The sequence below is a fragment of the Terrapene carolina genome, unplaced genomic scaffold (assembly GCF_002925995.2).
Source record: "Terrapene carolina triunguis isolate 2854851 unplaced genomic scaffold, T_m_triunguis-2.0 Scaffold69, whole genome shotgun sequence".
Lineage (NCBI taxonomy): Eukaryota > Metazoa > Chordata > Testudines > Emydidae > Terrapene > Terrapene triunguis.
Genome location: NW_020664420.1, coordinates 33,322,517 through 33,345,500, shown reverse-complemented (window position 1 = coordinate 33,345,500; position 22,984 = coordinate 33,322,517). Strand labels below are relative to the sequence as shown.

Here is a 22,984-nt window from a genome sequence, read left to right as displayed (position 1 = left end):
TGATTGCAAATTTGTAGTTTAATTCTAAAAGAGACTGAACAATCATTTATTGTAGTTGACACACTTACTGCATTTGTCTTTTTCTTCTCAACTTATTAAATATGAAAATTAGAGTACTGTTCTCTAAAATTAAGATACAAAAAGAATGACAACATTCTTTGGAAGTGTTACATAAACTGTTTACATTTAATACATTGGTGCTTTCAATTTTAATAGGTAACACCACACATTTGCAGTACAGGATTGATAGAAAACGAGGGATTCTCACACAGGGCTTGTTCCTCAGCTAGCTGGGCTACAGATGCTGAGCTAGGTGTAGACTAAGTACAATCTACTCCTTTCCCAACACTGGGGGAAACCAGGAAGGATATTGTGATTTTGAGTCAGTCTCTATCCTGGGACAGACGAAAGAGAGGGCTGGGAGAGAAGTATGAGAATGGCTCTATAGCCTGGTGGTTAAAGCACTGTTGTATTTAGATAGACTATGTGGACCCAAAGAGTCAACGGTGTTAACGACAGGTTTCAGAGTAGCAGCCATGTTAGTCTGTATCCGCAAAAAGAACAGTACTTGTGGCACCTTAGAGACTAACAAATTTATTTGAGCATAAGCTTTCATGGCTACAGCCCACTTCTTCGGATGCATAGAATGGAACATATATTGAGGAGATATATATACACATACCGAGAGCATGAAAAGGTGGGAGTTGTCTTACCAACTCTGAGAGGCCAATTAAGTAAGAGAAAAAAAACTTTTGAAGTGATAATCAAGATAGCCCAGTACAGACAGTTTGATAAGAAGTGTGAGAATACTTACAAGGGGCGATAGATTCAATGTTTGTAATGGCTCAACCATTCCCAGTCCCTGTTCAAGCCTAAGTTGATTGTATCTAGTTTGCATATCAATTCCAGCTCAGCAGTTTCTCGTTGGAGTCCGAAGAAGTGGGCTGTAGCCCACGAAAGCTTATGCTCAAATAAATTTGTTAGTCTCTAAGGTGCCACAAGTACTCCTGTTCTTTTTAAAGGTGTTAACATAACGCAGTCACTTGCCAACATGGTTCGGGTTTAGTATACAGAGACCACAGTCTGCTTAGTAGCATGGCAAACACATAATTAAACATCATTTTTATTAAAATGACCTTTTATTAAAGATTGTAATTGCTGTCTTTTGGGGGGAAAAGAGAAGTTAGTTGAGATGGGTTGTTGCTGTTAAAGTCTGATTCTGCTTCCTAGAAAATAAAACAAGACAAAGACACACAAAAGGGGAAAGAAAGAACAACAAAGATAGAAAATGCACCTTCTATATCTGTGACACTCTGTACCTCAAAGCAGCACCCTGGATCCCCCATATTCACCACTGGCATATAATTATGATGTTTTATACAAAGTATGCCTTGTGAGGTGTCATTTTAAAAGTTGATCTGTTGAACACTAGTGTCCTATTGGATTGTATGTACAATCATTGTATGTGAAGTTATGAAGTTTTGCTGTGCATGTGTGATACTGAAATATGTTGTGAGGTTGGGAACACCCACAACCAGTCTTTCAGGTACAACAATGGAGTAGCCAGACGTGCTGATGGCCCACTAAAGGGAAGCCACTGTCCCAAGAACTGTATACAATGGAGACCTGTCAGAGAGAGCGTGTATACAATGGAAACTGCTTTACCCATGTCATAGCAAAAGATCTTTCAAGCAAGCTGGGAGAAACTATGTAGTGGGGAAGTGACGTCATGGCTTGGCCTCACTCCCCCCACAACTCAACACTTGGAAATATGTCTGGAGGACAAAGACTTTGAACTGGGGAGAGTGGTCCCAGCTTGTGTATTGAAGATCTCTGACCTGCTAGTACCACCTATCAGGGTGAGACACTGCTTGATTCAAATCTTGTTTAGTTTATAACTCAGATTGTGAATTTACTTTTATTTCTTAGGTAACCAACTTTGATCTCTACGCTTACTACTTATAATCACTTAAAATCTATCTTTCTGTAGTTAATAAATCTGTTTTATATTTTATCTAAAACAGCGTTTTTGTTAAAGGGCTTGGGAAATCTCAGCTCAGTTTACAAAGGCTAGTGTGTGTCTTCTCCACTTCGAGGGAGGGGCGGACTGGGTAATGAACTTACATTGGTCAGGCTTCTGACCAGGGCAAGACAGTACAGTTCTGACCATGCAGGGCTGGGGAACTGGGGGGAATTGGCTCGAGTCTCTCTGCTGTTGGTTCATGAGTGGCTGAGAGAAGCATTCATGTAACTCAGTCCCTGCCTGTGGATATCTGTAACTACAGTACCTGCCAGAGATTTGTAGCTTGCCATCATCATCAGTGTGAGGGATACCCCAGGTTGGTAGGACAAGGGCTCAGTGGTCCCACAGTTCAGATTGCACCCCGGGAATCCCGTCACAGTGTCTGGTGTTTATTTTCACTTACAACCTCACTGGTGGAAAAACAGGCATGAGAGTGTCTTGTCAGCCACTCTGAGACCTGGTAAACTTGTACCTACATTGTTTAGGTTGCATTTAACTGCCTCTTTCTGGTCATAGGCTTACAGCAGTGTAGCAAAATATGCCATCTTGGCCAGCTAAGCCAGAAAAAATAAGAGGGATAGGACAGAGAAGAAATAAGATGGGGAAGGGAAAGGACAAAAGGAAGGAGGAGGGAACACAGTCTCACTACTCCGCTGGTGTTCAGGATTCAGTCCGAACTGGTAGAATTGGCGGAATCATCTGGATCCCGCTCTTTGGCCTGGTCTGGTCTGGATCTCTCAGGATCAGGATGAAGGTCCATCATTGCAGGAGATGGTGGTGGTGGCAGCCATGATAGTGAAGCTCACTCCAATGGCCAATTTTTCTCCCAAAGTCTCTTTCTTTAAGGACCACAAAAGGGAATAATGGGTGGAATAGCCTGTCCTCCCATCATTTTGTTCACAATAGGTCTAATTTCTGACACACCAATTTTGGTTCACTGATTTCTGGTTCCACGTGTTTCTTGTTTCCCAAGCATGATCTTAACACCGTCCTTGAGTTATATCTATACTCCATTTTGTTTGGACCAATCCAGTCTGTCTTGCTTTTGCACCTTTTACCATCAACATTTGTTGTTATAGGTAGCTAATTGTGTCATCCTATGAACGTAGTACAGTTGAGCTCACAATTAGGGTAAAACTGGAGGTCTAATGATCACAACAGCACTCCCCTGGGAGGTGGGAGACCCATGATCCAGTCTCCCTGCTCCAACAACTTTTTAAATTATTTATCCACAGAGGAACAGCTTCAACAGGTGAGACAGAGAGCCCCCACATCAGAATATCCCATAATCCACTGGTTAGAGCACTCACCTGAGAGCTGGTAGATCCTTATTAAAATCCCCTCTCCCGCTCAAATGGAGCGGGGACTTGACCTGGGGATCACCGTCTCCCAAGTGAGTATGCTAACCACTGGGCTAAAAGTTATGAAGGAGATCCTCCTCCTGCTGCTGCTGTTCTTTTGCTCCTTGCAAAAGTAGAGGAGGTGCCTAACCCCAAGAGTTTGCAACTGAGAATCTCAAACAGAGGGAGGCACAGAACTCCCTGAAAGGTGTAGAGTTAGGGGCACAACCCTCACCTTGGCATCTCCCATTGGTTAATTTAGTCAAGGAGCCGCCTAGTGTACTGGCTTTTGTGAATGTCATTCAGAGGTGCCTTTCTTTCCGCATTCATTGTATAGGGAGCCCAGGTGCCTAGCTCACACGTTGTGAATCCCAGTGATTTGCTAAGTATCAGAGGGGTAGCCATGTTAGTCTGGATCTGTAAAAAGCGACAAAGAGTCCTGTGGGACCTTATACACTAACAGACGTATTGGAGCACAAGCTTTCGTGGGTGAATACCCACTTCGTCAGACGCATGACGTCTGTTAGTCTATAAGGTGCCACAGGACTCTGTCACTTTTTAGTGATTTGCTAGGCACCAAAAAATTAGGCATGGTGATGCTGAGTATCTTTGCAGCTAGCTTGAATCTAGCTCCACATTTGCATTGCCAAGCAATTGGCTAAGTATTCTGTTCAACAAATATGCAGGTGGTCTTAAGAAAATTTTACATAGATCAAAACCCTATATTTTTTTGTGAAACAGCTAGTTGCCCAGATAATTTGTCTACAGTCACTGTGCTAATGACTCTACTTTTTCATCTCCCAGAGTTAGTACTTTGAAAACCCCACTCTGCAGCTTATGCTTATCACCAGTAGCTGACAGTTCACTCTATGCTATTATGACACACACGCCAACTGTTTGTTTTCTTCTGTATTTGAAAAGTGGAAGAAATCAGTTTCTTTGCAGAAGATTCTAGAAACAGATGAAGCAATTTACATTTTCAGCTCACAGCTGACTTCTAATAGAGAGCTTGCTGAAAACGTGCCAAAATATTCAGACCAAGAAGCTAGATCAGGGGAAAACTATGGCCTGTGGGCTGGATCTGGCCCATCAAAGCTTTGGAGCAGGCCCACGGGATTGCCACCCCCGTGGTGCTGCGGGGCTAAGGCAGGCTCCCTGCCTGCCCTGGCCCCACACCAATCCCAGAAGCAGCCAGCACCACATCCCTGTGGCCCCTGGTGGAGGGGGGGCGGGTCGGGGCAGAGGGCTCTGTGCACTGCCCTTGCCTGCAGGCACCGCTCCCCACTCCCCGCAGCTCCCATTGGCTGGGAACGGGGAACCGTGGCCAATGGGAGCTTCAGGGGAGGTACCCGCAGGCGAGGGCAGTACAGTGAGCCATCTGCCCCCCCGCCCTGCCCTGGGGCCACAGGGACGTGGTGCCGGCTGCTTCCGGGAGCGGCACGGGGTCAGGGCAGGCAAGGAGCCTGCCTTAGCCCCGCTGCCACCTGGAGCTGCTCAAGGTAAGCAGTGCTGGGCCTGAGCCCGCAGCCCGCCTGCACCCCCCTGCCCTGAGCCCCCGCTGCACCCCACACTCCTCCTGCACCCCAACCCCTTGCCCTGAGCCCCTTCCTGCACACCACACCCCCTCCCACATCTCAACCCACTGCCCCAGCCTTACATTCATGGCCCTGCATGCTATTTTCCCATCCAGATGTGGCCCTCGGGCCAAAAAGTTTGCCCACCCCGAGCTAGATACACAAATGGGCTTATGTGCCCAAGTCCAACAACTAGGTGCCGCCAACATTCTCAAACCCCCCGCTCAGCTGCCACTTAACCTTGCAGGTGCCTAAAGTCTCCTAGCATCTAAGTCTCCATTGGTAGGCAAGTGTTCCAGTGAAGAACTCAGCTGCAAATAGCGAAGGGAACAAGTTCTGCCATCTTTCATTTTGAGTGCCTTCAAAATTTGTGCACACCAATGTCTGCATGTCAAAATCAGGCCACTGTACATCTATTAAAGCTAAAAGCACAAATATGAATTTTACCTAAAAGTAGGTGCATATACAAAACCGAGACTGGCTAAGAATGTGACTGTTGCTTCTGCTATCAAGAGACACTGAAATAAGCAAGCCACAGCTTTTCACATTCTAATTAACAATAGCCCCTCTATGGACCTGAGTGTTAAACTCCCACTAGCAGACATATAGACGCCTAGAACATGTACAAAAACTACAAATCCCTTCCACATTTAGATCAAATAAGTTCATCACAATGAATATTACAATAAATACCAAAGACATGAATATTGTAAATTACCATCACTATATTTTATATGGATTGTCAGTTCACTCAGTCAGTGAGGTAAAGGAGAAAACAGCTGGGGTTTATAATATTCTGATCACTGTTTGAGTATACTTCTGGATATAACTACAAGGATTTCTAAATAATTTGTTAGGTATAGCCTAACATGGAACTTAATTTTCTTCTATTGTTTATGTTCCTTCAGTCCAACGCTGACCACAAGCAAAATGCCACTTTTTTCAGAGTGATATTCAAATTCCTCTTTCTTTAAATTATGCCCTGCTTATAACATAAAACTTTCCTGAAAATACTGTGAAATCAGAGTATTCAAAAAGTACAAGCATGAATAACAGAGAAAATGTTGCAACATTTTCCTCCTGTCACCCTCATGATATATAGCCAGGAGATAGAATTGTAGCCCATATGAACAGACAGGCAAAACAGATGAGTGAGTCCACAGATCAAAGCAAAAGAGGTTTCTCTTCCTAGGAAAAAAAAAGTTAGCTGTTCTGGAAGAATGAACTCACTGGCACTCTTTTCACTTCCAGCAGAGTAATGGGTGGCATAAGAAGAGGAGAAACAGAAGAGACCAAAAAGAAAAATAAATTGAGGAAGAAAGGTAAAGAATGAAAAAGGAAAAGAATGAGTAACAAAAACAAAGAGAATAAAGGGAGGCTGACCAAAATGCAAATAATGGAAAATAAAAAGGAAGAAAAGGGTAAAAGAATGAAAATCGAAAACAAGCAAAGAATTCAAATCAAGGAAAGAAAATGAGAGAAAACACAGGACTGAGACACAAAAACAAACAAACAAACAAAATAAAAACCAGAATGGCAAAAGAAATGTGAAAAACCAGAAGGTTTTAAAAGAGGAAATGTTATAGAAATGTAAAACCAAACGAAGCCTGCAGCCCCTCTCCTCTGAGCTGACGTACCACAGCTAAGAACAAGGTTCTCAGAACTGCTCTGGCTGCCAATATACACTAGTGCTCCCACCATTGCTAGTACCAGTGGAGCTGATCTGGTGTTACAGCAAGTGAGAGAACTGTACAAAAATCTGAGTGTAGGCACAGCCCTGGTTTACTGGGACAGGCAATAAATGTGCCCTGTTCCCAGAGTCTGCCTTAGGGAAAACGGTGCCCTGGGAGAACTTTCTTTGGTGCCCTTTATGTACTGCTTCCCCAGCAGTGGGCGGCCGCTCGCAGGAAGAGTAGCAGCAGGTGGAGTGATGGTGGTGTTGCAGGTGTCATGCTGCTGGGAGGGTGGAGAGGGTAGGCACGTGAGTGCCTGGCTCCTGCCCCAGAGCCCCTTTTATCCCCTCCCACTGCCTCCCAGGTGGGCATAGCCCTTCTGCAACCTCTTGACCATAAGACTGGCCCTACCTGTTCCTAAGGCAGCCTGCATCCACCACTATTGCTCCTTGCAATAGAAGACTCTAGAGGAGTTCCATCACCATTTCCCATCTGTCATATCTTAACATTATCTAGGTATCCATTTGGGGGCGCGCGCACACACACACACACACACACACACACACACCTACTTCCAAAATAATTAAACTATTTCCCTGAAAGCTGTGGAGAGAGGGAGGGAGAGAGCGCGCGAGCTTGTTAATCTCTGTTCTTAAAAGCTTGGGAGGTGCTTAAATACTAGAGTACTGGGGAGGGAGAGGGTACACAAGTACTAGGTACACATAAGTACCTAGACCAAGAGACACCAAATCTGAACCTCACCTGAATACATCTGCTTGAGCGTGGTCTCATTTGTTTACGTGAGCCACTTGGTGTTGTAAAAACCATGTCCCCATGCAGCATTCCGCCAGGACTTGCTGCTTTCTGTCCATCCATCCATCCACAATATCAAGCTATGAAAGCCCTTACCCTAGTAGCACCCATTCCATTGCCACAGAAGCAATATGGTCTCTCCCTATATCATGTTTCCATACATCATGGACATATTTTACCAATCACCATCTTATCATTTCCATAAGTTTTGCAGTTCCCTGACACTAATTATCTATTGGTGACTTAACTGTCCACTGCCAACTGATTTTACTTTATCTGTCTTGTTACACTGTCCTTAGTTTCACCTCTGCCCATTCCAGTGTTCCTCTTCCCCACTATCAGATTACCTCTGCTCTCCTCCAAGTTCTTGTGCTGTCACAGAACCTTCCAGCTCCCTTGCCTCAGTTTCACTAAATTGACAACTTCATTAAAAAGAATGAATTAAGGCTCTTTTGCTCACAGACAGCAGAATACTAATTTTTAGTCACTACATAAAGATGTTAAAAATATTAATCATGGTGAGTACCACATGTCCTGGAATGGTTAGAAAAACATTTCCAACATCTGTTGAATAGTATGCTTTTCTAATCATCCAGACTATTGAATTAATGCTGAGGCAGAATGAAAACTGAAGATAATACTGAGAAAATCATCACGCAATATATTGATAAGGAATTTTAAACCAAAATCATTGTGTTTTTAGTCCTCTATATAAAATGATTAACTTGTGGAACTGGCTTTATTATTCCATATCCCAAGACAATATTGAATAGTTTTTACCTCTTTTAAAGAAACATAGCTCATTAACAAATTAGCCTTAATTTAGTAGATGGAACTAGCATATATTTTTTCGGATTTTAGACTGACCTCAGAGGATCATTATAATACTGACTCACAGAAATCACCTTAAATTGTCATTACAATTTCAGTCTAGACAAAGGTGCAATTTAAACACTGTTGGTGGGCTACATTACTTCTGAAAGACCTGAAAAGCTGAGAGCATATTAAAAAAAGCAAACTGGGTGTATTTACTTAATAAAAAGGCAATAGACTTTGAGTACAAAAACTGTGAAAAATAATTAGTCGAACTAAAATAAAGGATGTACAGTGTCTAAAGTCCAAACAAGAAGAACAATTACTGAATAGAAGATAATTCAAAACTAAAAATCTTGGGCTATTATTAAGGTTCATGCATAGAGCAAAAATTACCCAAATTTTACGTAAGGAAAACTGAAAATTTAATTAATAAACTTATATCTGTATTCAAGTCAGATCGTAGATGTCTCATAGCATTGACTAGCACATTGGAAGGGAATACTGTATATAACAACCACTGGCGAAAGATCAGATCAACTTACTTCCTTCAGAATATTTAGCATATAACCCCAGAAGAATGACTAAATATATCCATTTGGATCAGTTAATCAACAACTCTTATTACTACTTCCTTTAGAGGCAGAAAAGACTTTGGTCTAGGCTGAATGAACATTTTTCTTTGAAGTGTTGAACAGATGATATCACCTAGGCTTGCGTGTTGAAGTAGTTCATTTTACTACAAGTAGTTCACTTTCCAGGTGACTCCACTGCCAGAACGGATGCTGGAGGAAACAACATTATCATACCAGCAATTTGTGGGTCCTCTAAAATATCAAGGAAGGACCCTGAAAAAAATGTTTTTTTGTGTTTTCTCCTGGCCTGAGCCTGCAGCATAAGATATACATATCTTTCTGGACAAGTACTTTTTCAGGGATTCTTAACATAATATTCAGCTCAGATATTTTCATCAAATTACATGAATTCTCAGTTTTCACCACAAAAGTATTTATTGCAAAATTAAAATTGAGAATTTGGAACGTTATGTAATCTCCAGGTTAAAACGGCAAATAGTTTATTGTTCGCAAAGAACAAGGTTGATGAGAGAAAAAAAAAAAGATTTTCTTTATAAGGACTAATGCACTAGAGGCTTGTTGCCTCATTTTTAATTTTTTTTTTAAACGTTACTCAACATGGTCATTAAGGACTATTTTTCTCTTAAAATAAGATTCAAGTTGTGAGTAACTGCATTTATCCATAGAAAGCCCATTAGGTCCAAAGGACATGACATGATGCTAGTGAGAAAATGTGACTATTTTGGTTTTGTAATGACCTCAGAATCACCCACATGTAAAAACAACAGCAATTTAGGCTCTCTCTACAGCATGGAGACTACAGCTCCTGACCCAAAAGGGAGTTGCATGGGCGTCACTAGATTATTTTAGGGGAGTTGCAGTATTGACATTCTTACTTCTGCGCTGCTGCCTTCAGAGCTGGGTGGCTGGAGAATGGTGGCTGCTTGCCGAGGACCCAGCTTTGCAGGCAGCAGCACAGAAGTAAGGGCAATACCATACCATACAATCCTTACTTCTGTGCCGCTGCTGCTGGCGGTGGCTCCGCCTTCAGAGCTGGGCTCCCAGCCAACAGGTGCTGCTTTCCAGCTGCCCAGCTCTGAAGGCAGTGCTGCTGCTGGTAGCAGTACCGCAACTCCTTTTTGGGTCAGGACCCCATCAATTACAACACCATGAAATTTCAAATTTAAATAGCTGAAATCATGAAATACAAGATTTTAAAAATCCTATGACCGTGAAATTGACCAAAATGGATCGTGAATTTGGTAGGGCCCTACTTATCAGTAATAATCCACACATGCAATAAATATGTTGTATTTCCCTATCCTCCTTCACAAAGTATGTTAAGTAGTTTGATGAAAGAAGAGGGGTGCTTTAAACAGAGAACACATGCTTGTAGAACAGATCAGTGTGGAATACTGTAATGTAAATTCCAGATTTTGTCCCAGACAGTGTACAAATGTAGAGAAAATTTACAGCGTTTACTATAAGAACATGTCATTCCGGAACAAACCAGTGATGCATCTAGTCTAATATCCTGTCTCCAGCAATAGCCTGTACAGTACCTGATACTTCAAAAGGCAGCAAATCCCCTCCCCAAATGAACCCAGCCAACTGTGCAACACTATATCATGTGGGCCACAGGATGGGGAAGAGGGTAGGGTTTCCTTGGAACAAAATCACATTCCATTTAAACTGCACTCTGTTCTAGTTTTCATAACTTAAAATTCAAAATTTTATTTAGCACACCCCCACCCCTCAAAAATTCTGTATATAGCTAAATGCATGTTGCCTACATATGTTACAAAGCCAGATAACGTTGTGAGTGTATGTAGGCAAAAATGGTATACAATACCTCGGACGCTTAAATTGGGCTGTTAGACACTGAAAATATATTATTTCTTCATCTTTCACTAGCTTAGCAATAAATAAACCATAAGATTTTGAGGCAGTAAATGCAATGCTAGACATCCCTAGAGTAAAGCGTGGATCATCTCTGAATGTGTTAAGTGAACAAGGAGCCAAATCCAAGCCCAGATGCCTGGCCCAAATAAACTTAGACATGGAGAAATAAAAACTGTATTTCTCTGGCATGGACAACTGCTAGAAACATTAGCAATAAGTAGTATAACTTTGGCAGAAGGACCATTTTGATCAATACAATGTTCCACACATTCAACAGTGGGAGAACAATTAAATGATGGAGGTTTTGATCATATGCTGGCAGTGTGGGGCTGGGGTGGGGCAAGGATGAGGAAAGAAAGAGATTTACTGCTTTTTTTTACCAGCTTAGTGGCAATAAAAAGACCCAAATAAACATTTATTTTTTGCCAAACAGAGTAGAAACCCCCCTCTTTCCAATGTGTTTTTAATACAGATCTCTGGTATTAATTTATTCTTTAAAGGGGCCTGTAGCAATCAAAGAAATATTTTGATAATTCCTTTTTTAAAGGTAGCTTGGTAAATCAATAGCCTTAGCAAGAGAGATCCAGTATGGGGCCTGATTTTCCAGTCTAGCCAAGGTACATTGGCTTCAGTCTGAAAAGGAGGGGAACAAACGTGACTCTAATCTATCTTTGTGTTCATGAACTGGAGCAGCATTTTCTCTTTCATTCCCCAGGCTAGAGTAGGCATGACAAAGCAGCCTGACTCTTGGTTTTCAGGAACTGACTGCTAAGAGCACACTTACCAAACTGAGCCCCAAAAGCAACATAGGCAAGGGAACATCTAGTTTGTGAATCCCACTAGGGTTCTGGTGTGAGTTAGGTGCTGAGTTGCTGGGTCCTGTCCAGCTCTAATTAGGACACAGAATGCCAGGAGACCTAGCAATTTGAAGGTTTGGTTTCAAAGCTGTTTCTGAATCAAGTGGACAGTGCTGAAGATATCCCGGAATCTGTGCTAAGCCAGGTAGATCTTTGTGATAATACAGCCTGTAACTGGACATGATCTGCTGAGATCATGAATTGTGACTTTTCTAGGTTTATCCTCAGTCTTAGAGATTGAACGAGCTGTCCACGTGTTGCACAGAGCAGACTGAAGCTCTTCTTGCAACTTTGCTTTTATGAGCAATATGGAAAGATGTGGACACCTTGCCTTCTTAGGTGAGTTGCTGCCACTTTAACACATTTGTTAAGTACTTGTAGAGCAGTAGATAAAAAGGAAAATTGGACTAATTGAAATTTCCTCCTGCAAAACAGAGGAATTGTCAGGATTACTACCTACAAGGAATGGTGGCTCTAGACCTGGAATTGGACTCAGAACCTGTAATGGAGTATGAGGAGACAATTAATTGGACAACACCACAGAATTCAATATCCACACCAAGATGTGCTTCTGCCACACAGAATGTGGTTCCTGTGACAGCTGCAATAGATCCCTTCAGCTGCAATAGATCTCTTAGCACCAATGGACTCATGGTTCCAGTCTTTTTGGAACTAGAAGAGGCATGTACACAGTCTTGAGAATGCTGCTGCTATCTTTTCTTGCTCTTCTCATAGATTCTTGGCACCAACGAAGAGCATCTTGGACCAGGGTCTAGGATTAGTATAGGCCCCTTCAAGATAGTGTCAAAAAGGCCCTGGGAAAGTGTCTTTTAGTCTTTTTTTTAACACTTCCAGGAGTGTGGAGAAAGAGGTGGAATCAGTTCAGAGTCCAGATCCATCCTACATTTAATCTGTTCCATAACTGGATCCCCTTGACTGATAACGCTTTATCCTCAGCTGTCATGCACTTCGGTGCAGGCTTTGTGATCTGTGTTGTACCGAGGAGCACAGGCATTCCATGGCAGTTCATACATTGAAATGAAGTCTTTAATGTAGCTGGGACTTGATCCATTAATTGCCTTGAAAATTAGGACCAAAGCCTTGAACTGTCATTGGAAGCTGACTGGGAGCAACTAGCGGGACCTGAGCATGGTTCTGATGTGCTCACAGTGGCCTAATCAATGGAGAGGGTGGGCAACCACATTCTGTACTAGCTGGAGCTGGTGCATCATCTTTACATTCATCCTCAGACACTTTTAATTACAGTAATCCATGGTAGGTGGAGATGACAAATGTATGGATCACTGTGACCCGGTCCTCTTCTCCTATCTGGCTGTCCAAGGTTACTGAAGAGTCAAACAGGACCCCAAGGCTTCACAGCACTTTGATGAATGGGGGCTGCATGCCTTCAATAGAAGGTGGAAACAGCTTCTTGACTAGTTCTTCAAAGCATTTCCCCTTTCTGACTGTGTCACTTAACTCTGGCCTGGGTTCAGCTTGTACCAACTGCTCTTCATCCATAAACTTATTTCTTGTAGGTGATCTGATATTTAGTAATGGTGGTGGTTGCATCAGTTGACCATGAGATATATAGCTGAGTATCATCAGCATACTATTCACAGCCAAACGCAACACATCTCACTATCTCTCCCAGTGGTGCATGTAGATATTGAAGAGAAGAGGGGATAGTATGGGTCACTGTGGGACCCCACATATGAAGGCCTTTAAAAGAGAAGGAACAGTCACACTTCATCACTCTGTGCAGAGGAACAACTGAAGCCAATGTGATTGGCTTTGTCCTATCTACTGCTGTACCCTCGATGATCTCTGAGAGAGAAAAGAATGAAGCCATAGCTCCACCTGCTCCCTTCTATGGCAGAGGTGGCCAAACTTACTGGCCCTCCGAGCGACATATAACAATCTTCAGAAGTTCGAGAGCCGGGGCACATCTGCCGGGGGCCGGGACTTGGGGCTTCAGCCCAGCTCCTGATGAAGCCCTGAGTCCCAGCAGGTGCTGCCTGCAAAGCAGAAGCTCCAAGACCCCATTCCCCGCTGGGCAGAAGCCTCTACTCCACCCTGCTGCAAGGCAGAGGTCCTGCGCTCCGCCCTCTCAGTCTGATATGTGGAGAATTGAGGGATGTGGGGGGGCTCTGCGAGCCGCACTTTAACAGTAAAAGAGCTGCATGTGGCTTGCGAGCCACAGTTTGGCCGCCCCCGCTCAAGGGTCAGCAGGTAAGTAAACAGGACCTCATGATCAATGTTATTGAGGGCAGCTGATAGGTTTAATATCAGCATGGACACCTGATCCTGATATACCACCATCAATCAATGCAAAAACTGCAGTCTCTGTGCAAAGCACCCAAGTCTGTACCTAGACCCACCTACAAGCTTCAGCCAAAGCAATCTGACTTAGGCATCTAGGTGCTATGAGAGTTTTCTTGCCAAAACCTAAAGCACAACATGATCTACTGACTTCATAGATATGGTCATATGAGTATCCTTTCTATCATTATGTATGGCATATTTATATGCAGTAGAAGGTTTTTTGAATTATATGGCTACAGATAGGGTCCATTGCTGGTTGTAAAAATTTGAGACTCCTTGAATTTTGTAGAGAAGAATGGATTCTGCTGCTGCAAACAGTACATGTAATCACTGCCACAGAACGGTCATAAATTTCTAAGGACCTCAGTATATGTCCTGGTAAGGATTCCTAAATTTAAAATTAAAACTATATCATGTATTTCTCTTTAGCTCTCTTAACAACACTTCTTCAACTGCCTTGTTAGACAGTAAAATCTGGTAATAATTATCAAACACCATGCACACTATTTACAATAGAGTCATATTTCTTTTATTTCTTTTTTTGCATAAAAAGTAGAATGCTGCTGAAAAGTACCCAAATGTCTGCTGTGCTCCATGCCAATACAGCAGCTCAGCCAAAAATGCAAAGAGAAAAGTTTGCCAAATAAAAGAAAACATAACAAATTGGTAATGGTTTCTATCTTGACAGAAAACGAAAATTATGCCTCAATGTGTGGCCACTCATGTGGACACATAAAAATATCTTAGAGACAATAATTTTACCTCAGATAACACACCCTGACAGTAGAGCACAGCATACTGGCTAGCTTTCACTTCCCTTAAAAGCAGCAACCATGACTGACGAAGTGGCCTAGGAATCACATAATTTATGCCCATCACACAAGCACATGCCATGCACTCATAATATTTACTACAAATCATCTTAAGTACAAACACTGCCTTTTGAGGGGTGGGTTGCAAGTAAGAGACAAGGAATTTTTAATGCAAATTTGCCACAATTGGATCAGTCCCAGTCCAGCTGAGGACACTGAAAGAAAAGGAAAAGAAAGAGCAAACCTTTCTCCCAATAAAACAAAGTTTAATTTTAGTTTCCAAAACACTCTAGTGTTGTGTATATATATAGTTTATATACTGCTTAGGGCTTATCTACATTGCTCCGCTTTGTGTACTACAGGAGTGCACACCTTGCCAGTGCAAACTTAAAGGTTTATGTATTATTGTGGGCCAGGATTGTATGTAACCTCTCGAGGCGGGAGATGTGACAGATGTAAGTCCAAGGGTTTCAAAGGACTACACTGAACAATGTGCCAGACAAGAACAGACTTTTGAAACAGAAAGTGTTAAGTGGTTTTCCTGGGGAGTATTTAGGGGGAAGTGAATTCAAATGCTCCATCTTTGGTTATACAAAAACCCAACCTTTTGAAACTATGCCCTGTGGAGAGGATCTTGTCTGCTGATTACCTGTTACCGAAGACCAAGTTCAGAGGCCTGAGCTGTATAAAAAAAATGGCTGCTCTGCCCAGCTTGGGTTCTGGTTCTGAATCTGAGACAGTTATGAACTTATAACCACGGGGAAAACCTACCACAGTCCCAGGTTGGAGTTGGGTTGACTTCTGGTAAGCTTTTTAGCATGTGTGGTTATTTTATGGTTGAATATGTTTTCTCTGTAATGCTCAAGAATAAACATGCTTGCTTATAAAGAGCTGTTGTGTGGTAAATTATAACTACAGGCAATTGCGCTGTTCATAACCTCTAGAAAGAAAGCAAAGCACAGACACTGGCCTTTTGGGTGGTCTGGCTTGCTGGGGATATCACTGTAGGCTAGGAATTGTGCAGCCTGGAAAAAGCCCAATCAGGAGGGATAGAGATGCAGGTCTCTGCCCAAGAGAGGTGACAGCTGAGGAGCCAGGAGCCTAGACTGGGAGCCCTGAGGGACCATGGAGAGCAAATACAGATGTAGTTGCCCTGAACTGTGACACATATTTACACAAAACTGGTGTAAATTGTCACTGCTCCTTTTAAGTCTGTGGAGCTATACCAGGGGTGGCCAAACTTACCGGCCCTCTGAGCTGCATACGACAATCTTCAGAAGTTTGAGAGACAAGGCACACATGTCGTGGGCCAGGGCTTGGGGCTTCAGCCCCGAGGAAGGTGCCTCATGGGGCTCGGAGCTTCAACTGGGCTGAAGCCCCGAGACCCACCTCCCCGCTGCAAGGCAGAGGTCCCAAGCTTTCCTCCCCTCCCCCAGTCTAATAGATGAAGAATGGGGTGAGGGCATGGGGGCCTCTGCGAGCTGCACTTTAATGGTAAAATAGCCAGATGTGGCTCATGAGCCACAGTTTGGCCACCCCTGAGCTATACACTAGCTGAGGATGTGCTTCCTGGCTTATTAAACTAACAAACTTAGGTATTTCCAAAGTACCATTATGTCAAAAAGCATGGAAATAGTCATAATAGTAAAATAATACTGGCCCATATATTTCTGTAGAAGAAATGCCCCCTGTGAAGTGAGTATATGGTTCTGGAAGTCAGGACTTCCTTATGTCAACAGTAAAGCAAAAATCAAGTCCCAGTAACAGGAATGGAAAATGCAGTAGGAATGGGGCATGCCAGTGTGGCTCCTTCTGCTAATATATTTATATATCTTGCGAATACATGTGAAGATAAATAATAAATATGCTATTACACAGATTGGCATAGGCATAAACACTTTACTCATATATACATAGTATATAAAGAAGTGATGAGCAAAAGTTTCACACGAATATCTAAAAGTTAGGTGGTTATTTTTACTACCCATAATCTGACAGGTCCTGACTCTCTTCTTCCTTGGGTCACACCTCATCCCTACCAATAGGCCGTGGTTCCCCTAAATTCTGATGCTACTCACCAGCCTCTTCAAAGGGGCATTGTCTGCTCTTTTCTTCTTTCCAAAGCAACAACAAGGAAGTAAGATATTGATATCACTTAGCTGAATCCTGCTATACTAGCTCACTGCAAAGTTGGTGGCTCTGTAGCTTCTGAAAAGTATGCTTCAGAGTGAGTACGATTACATTAGTTGCTTTTTTCTCCTGCTGATAATAGCCCACCTTAACTGATTACTCACATTATAGTTAGTATGGCAACACCCATTTTTTTCATGTCCTCTGTGTATATATATCTTCCTACTGTATTTTCCACTGCATGCATCCGATGAAGTGGGTTTTAGCCCACGAAAGCTTATGCTCAAATAAATTTGTTAGTCTCTAAGGTGCCACAAGTACACCTCGTTCTTTTTGCTGATTCAGAAAAACATGGCTACCACTCTGAAACCTGTCACATTAGCTGTGGAATTTCAGATGCAGGTAATGTACATTTGCATGGGATTAAAGTACAGAATATCACTAAGGGCTTGTCAATACAGTGATTTAGTGCATGGCAAGTCAGAGGGTGAATCTATAATGCTGTAGCCTGCTGCATACTAAGTGGCCATGTGTTGCCTAGTTTTTTCAAAACAGCAGTAGATTAAAGCGTACTAGGGAACTTTTAGTGTACAGCAGCAGGGTCCACATAGCCATTTAGCACATGGCAGGCTAGTGTGCTGTAGACTTGCACGCTGGCTTGCTGTGCATTAAATAACTGTATAGACATGCACTAAATTTGAAGGAAACAGAATCTCAGCTGACATGCTACTGCTTCCTGCTACTTACTTTGGGGAGAGGGTGACTGGCAAAGAAAATGAACTACCTTGCTTCCTCCTGAAGAGGTCCTGAAGTAGGAATAGGGAAGCAGACTGTGTAACCTTCTCCAGAAGAGAACCTACCACTACAGGTAAGTGCGATGGGGGGGAAAAACAAAACAAAACAAAAAAACGGTTCTGGTTCAAAGATGAGTGAAAACTTGGAGTAGGCCTTATTTTTCCCTAATCAGATTTGCCCTTCCCGAATATAATGCATTAAAAATCCTTACCATCCTTCATCATCCTCTACTTCAGGTTCAGACATTTCATTTTCAGGAGTGTCTGCTATTGCCTGAGTTAGCTTTGATTTGAATCGGTCCAGCAGCGCCAGTGTCTGAAATGAAATATCTTTTGTTTTACTGAAGTTCTGTAACAATAAAATACGCAATACACTGACGTTTGGATTAGTTGAGGAGTAGTCAATTGAGGTGGATAAGAAATTGTTCAAAAAACATATTTGAGGAAGATACTCCCACACCGTTCACGAATTCTCCGTCCCCATCAGTGATTACCATGTTGCCTTTTTGACATGACCATATGATATAAATGTTGGGAGGCAAGGTATGGTGTAACAAACTGAATGAAACCATTGGCTTTTAATGTGGTCATTCAAGTACATTTCCTATCATTTTAACAAACAATAGATGATAAATTAATAATCCTCCTGCAAAGAACAACCTCCAGATAATTTATGAAAGTGGATATAAACAAACTGTATATTGCTATTAGTATATTAGTAAGAGTTATAAATATTAATACCTAGAAGTAATGTAAGGAATTTGTTATAGGTTATGAACTCTGGTCAGTCATTTACAATGCCTTAAGCATATTTACTTAAAGGAGCAGTTACTTACTAAGAGTAAGATAATCAATAAACAACGCAGACTACGGAGGACAATTATACTGTGGAGATTTGTCATTTTTCTCTAGTGAAGAAATCAATGAAATAAATTAAAAATAATTCAGACTTTGATGTCCTAATTTGGTTGACATTTACATACTGTATTTTACAGTGCTGATACAACCTTTCCAATTCTGTACTAACATTTCCAAAAAATTGTAACAGTATGTGAGGGGAAATATTTTGTGTGTATATCTATATCTATATCTATCTCACAAAAAATTCTCACAGCAAAATAACTGACCAAGTATTATTATTTTACCAACTACAATTGGTTAATAATTTAGATAGGTTAATAACTAAATCACACAGTGTTTTATTAGCATGTGCTGCAAAGAGCCGCAGGAGGCACATTAAAGAGCCACCTGCGGCTCGCAAGCCTCAGCCTGAGTATCACTGCTGTAACTGTACTGATACATTATATCATAATCACAGTCACTTAAAGCTGTTATTTTGTATGGTAAAAGACCTCTGTATGACTGCTTTTATTTTTTAAATCTAGTTCTAAAAGTAAAAAAGAAAACTTTTTGAAGTCTCTCCCCAAAAGTTAAAAAATGGGAATCAGAAACAGAAAATATCATAAATGTGCAATGTAGTCAAGTTTCCTTGTGCAAGCAACCTTATCTTTGGGAACTTCCCGGCTTATGAGTGCTTTCACTACTTTAGTGTAGCATTAACAATAGGTTTTTTTGTTTGGTCTGGTTTTTTGGTTGGGAAAGGCGGTTGCATTTAACGTCCATATTTTGTGTTTAAGAAAAGTGGGAGGGGAAGAGAGAGTCGAAAAATTTCAGAACTAAAGATTTTGCACAGCATAATAGCTCCACAGCAAACAAGTTGCTTCCCTCCTCCTACTCCCCCAGTGGAGGCTTTGTCTGTGTGAGCAGGGAAAGAAAACCCATGGCCACTTTAAGGGTTGTAAAATTCATTTTGTTGCATTAGCAGATATCCAGTACACGTTCAACAGGGGGTCTGGCTCCCTCATAAACTGGAGTTAGAAGTGGATTAGGAGAAGATTAGTTGATGCTGGTCCTGCTTTGAAAAGGGGGTTGGACTAGATGACCTCCTGAGGTCTCTTCCAACCCTAATCTTCTATGATTTTATAAGAGATCTCAAAGAAGATGGGAAAGGAGACTGGGGCTCCTCATGTTTGGTACAGTGAGGAAACAATCCCCTTTCCCTAGCCCATTAACCCTCTGATGAGGGCAATGGCATCACAATAGCAGTACTGGGACCCAGCAGAAGGGAAAGGTGTCTGTGTGGCCGGGGGGGGGGGGGGGGGCTGATGGTGGTCCTCCTCCAGGTAGTACACACTACAAAGGAAGGATGACCTACACTGGATGAGTTATTGCTGGATAGTTCCCAGATATGTTACTTAATAAAGTTGTGGCCTTGTTAAACTATGTTCCTGGTGTCTTGCCGGTCTTCCTGCAGAGTCAAGGACAATGATCATACTGTAGGTATTCACCTCAGCTGATTATGATCCACTTTGCCAATGGAACTTTAATTTCTCTCACTGAGAGTTAATAGCCTTTGGAGCTACAAAATTTCCATGAACTTTCTAGTTTAGAGCTAAATCAGCTTCATGAACTAAAAGCTCCATCATTCCTTGCTATGAAGTTATTAAACTTCAAGTTTCCAATCTCTTTCAGTAGCAGAACATTTATATTCATAGAATCATAGGACTGGAAGGGACATCAAGAGGTCATCTAGTCCAGTCCCCTGCATTCAAGGCAGGACTAAGTATTATCTAGACCAGTGTTTCCCAAACTTGGGACGCCGCTTGTGTAGGGAAAGCCCCTGGTGGGCCGGGCCGATTTGTTTACCTGCCCCGTCCGCAGGTTCAGCCGATCACGGCTCCCACTGGCCGCAATTTGCTGCTCCAGGCCAATGGGAGCTGCTGGAAGCGGTGGCCAGTACGTCCCTCGGCCCGCGCTGCTTCCAACAACTCCCATTGGCCTGGAGCAGCGAACCGCGGCCAGTGGGAGCCGCGATCGGCTGAACCTGCGGATGGGGCAGGTAAACAAATCGGCCTGGCCCACCAGGGGCTTTCCCTACACAAGCGGTGTCCCAAGTTTGGGAAACACTGATCTAGACCATCCCTGACAGATGTCTAACCTGCTATTAAAAATCTCCAATGATAGAGATTCCACAACCTCCCTAAGCAATTTATTCCAATGTGTAACCACCCTGAAGAGTTAGGAAGTTTTTCATAATGTCCAACCTAAACTGCCCTTGCTGCAATTTAAGCTCACTGCTTCTTGCCCCATCCCCAGAGGTTAAGGAGAACAATTTTTCTCCCTCCTCTTTGTAACAACCTTTTATGTATTTGAAAACTGTTATTATGTCCCCTCTCAGTCTTCTCTTCTCCAAACTAAACAAACCCAGTTTTTTCAATCTTCTCTCAGAGGTCATGTTTTCTAGACCTTTAATTATTTTTGTTGCTCTTCTCTGGACTGTCTCCAGTTTGTCCACATCTTTCCTGAAATGTGGCACACAGACAGGACATAATACTCCAGTTGAGGCCTAATCAGCATGGAGTAGAGCGGCAGAATTTCTTCTTGTGTTTTGCTTACAACACTCCTTCTAATACATCCAAGAATGAAGTTTGCCTTTTTTGCAACAGTGTTGACTCATATTTAGCTTGTGATCCACTATGACCCCCAGATCCTTTTCTGCAATACTCCTTCCTAGGCAGTCATTTCCCATTTTGTATGTGTGCAATTGGTTGTTCCTTCCTAAGTGGAGTACTTTGTATTTGTCCTTATTGAATTTCATCCTATTTGCTTCAGACCATTTCTACAGTTTGTCCAGATCATTTTGAATTTTAATCCTATCCTCCAAAGCACTTGCAATCTCCCTCCCGCCCCCAGCTTGGTATCATCTGCAAACTTTATAAGTGTACTCTCTATGCCCTTATTTAAATAATTGATGAAGATATTGAACAGAACCAAACAACGAACTGATCCCCGCAGAACCATACTTGATATGCCCTTCCACTCTGGGAATGGTTTTCCAACCAGTTATGCACCCAGCTTATAGTAGCACCATCTGGTTTATTTATGAGAAGGTCATGCTAGACAGTATCAAAGTCAAGATATACCACATCTACTGCTTCCCCCCCATCCACAAGGCTTGTTATCCTGTCAAAGAAAGCCATCAGGTTGGGCCTGGTCTACACTACGAGTTTAGGTCGACTTTAGCCACGTTAAATCGAATTAAGCCTGGACACGTTCACACAACAAAGCCCTTTCTTTCGACTTAAAGGGCCCTTTAAACCGGTTTCTTTACTCCACCTCCGACGAGGGGATTAGCGATAAAATCGGCCTTAGGGGGTCGGAATTGGGGTAGTGTGGACGGAATTCGACGTTATTGGCCTCCGCTCTGGACAGCACTCTCAACTCAGATGCACTGGCCAGGTAGACAGGAAAAGCCCCGTGAACGTTTGAATTTCATTTCCTGTTTGCTCAGCGTGGAGAGCACAGGTGACTACGCAGAGCTCATCAGCACAGGTAACCGTGATGGAGTCCCATGATCGCAAAAGAGCTCCAGCATGGACAGAACAGGAGGTACGGGATCTGCTCGCCATATGGGGAGATGAATCAGTGCTGGCCGAACTCCGAAGCAGTAAACGAAATGGCAAAATATTAGAAAAGGTCTCCAAGGCCATGAAGGAAAGAGGCCATAACAGGGAAGCACAGCAGTGCCGCGTGAAAATTAAGGAGCTAAGGCAAGCCTACCACAAAGCCAGAGAAGCAAACGGAAGGTCCGGGGCTGAGCCGCAAACATGCCGCTTCTACGCGGAGCTGCATGCCATTCTAGGGGGTGCAGCCACCACTACCCCAACCATGTGCTATGACTCCCTCACTGGAGAAACACACAGGGAAGAGGGTTCGGAAGAGGAGGATGGAGGAAATGTAGATAGCTCACAGCCACAAGGAAGCGGAGAAACCGGTTTCCCCAACAGCCAGGATATGTTTGTCACCCTGGACCTGGAACCAGTAACCCCCGAACTCACCGAAGACCCTGAGGGCACACAGGGGACCTCTGGTGAGTGTACCTTTGTAAATATTACACATGGTTTAAAAGCAAGCGTGTTTAATGATTAATGATTAATTTGCCCTGGCAATCGCTGCCAGTACAGCTACTGGAAAAGTCTGTTAACGTGTATGAGGATGGAGCGGAAATCCTCCAGGGACATCTCCAGAAAGCTCTCCTTCATGTACTCCCAAAGCCTTTGCAAAAGGTTTCTGGGGAGGGCTGCCTTATCCCGTCCGCCATGGTAGGACACTTTACCACGCCAGGCCAGTAGCACATAGTCTGGAATCATTGCATAACAAAGCATGGCAGCGTATGGTCCCGGTGTTTGCTGGCATGCAGACAACATTCATTCCTGATTGCTCTTTGTTATCCTCAGGAGAGTGATATCATTCACGTTCACCTGGTTGAAATGGGGCAATTTTATTAAGGGGA

General features: G+C 42.8%; 1 protein-coding gene across 1 annotated transcript in view; it reads right to left on the bottom strand.

Moving 5' to 3' along the window:
* CWC27 (CWC27 spliceosome associated cyclophilin) overlaps positions 1 to 22,984 on the bottom strand; it is a 203,159-nt gene that overhangs the window by 5,519 nt on the left and 174,656 nt on the right. The window contains exon 13 of the mRNA XM_024194755.3: positions 17,844 to 17,947. Within this exon, the coding sequence (XP_024050523.1) occupies positions 17,844 to 17,947 (104 nt within the window). The remainder of the gene's footprint in view (positions 1 to 17,843; positions 17,948 to 22,984) is intronic.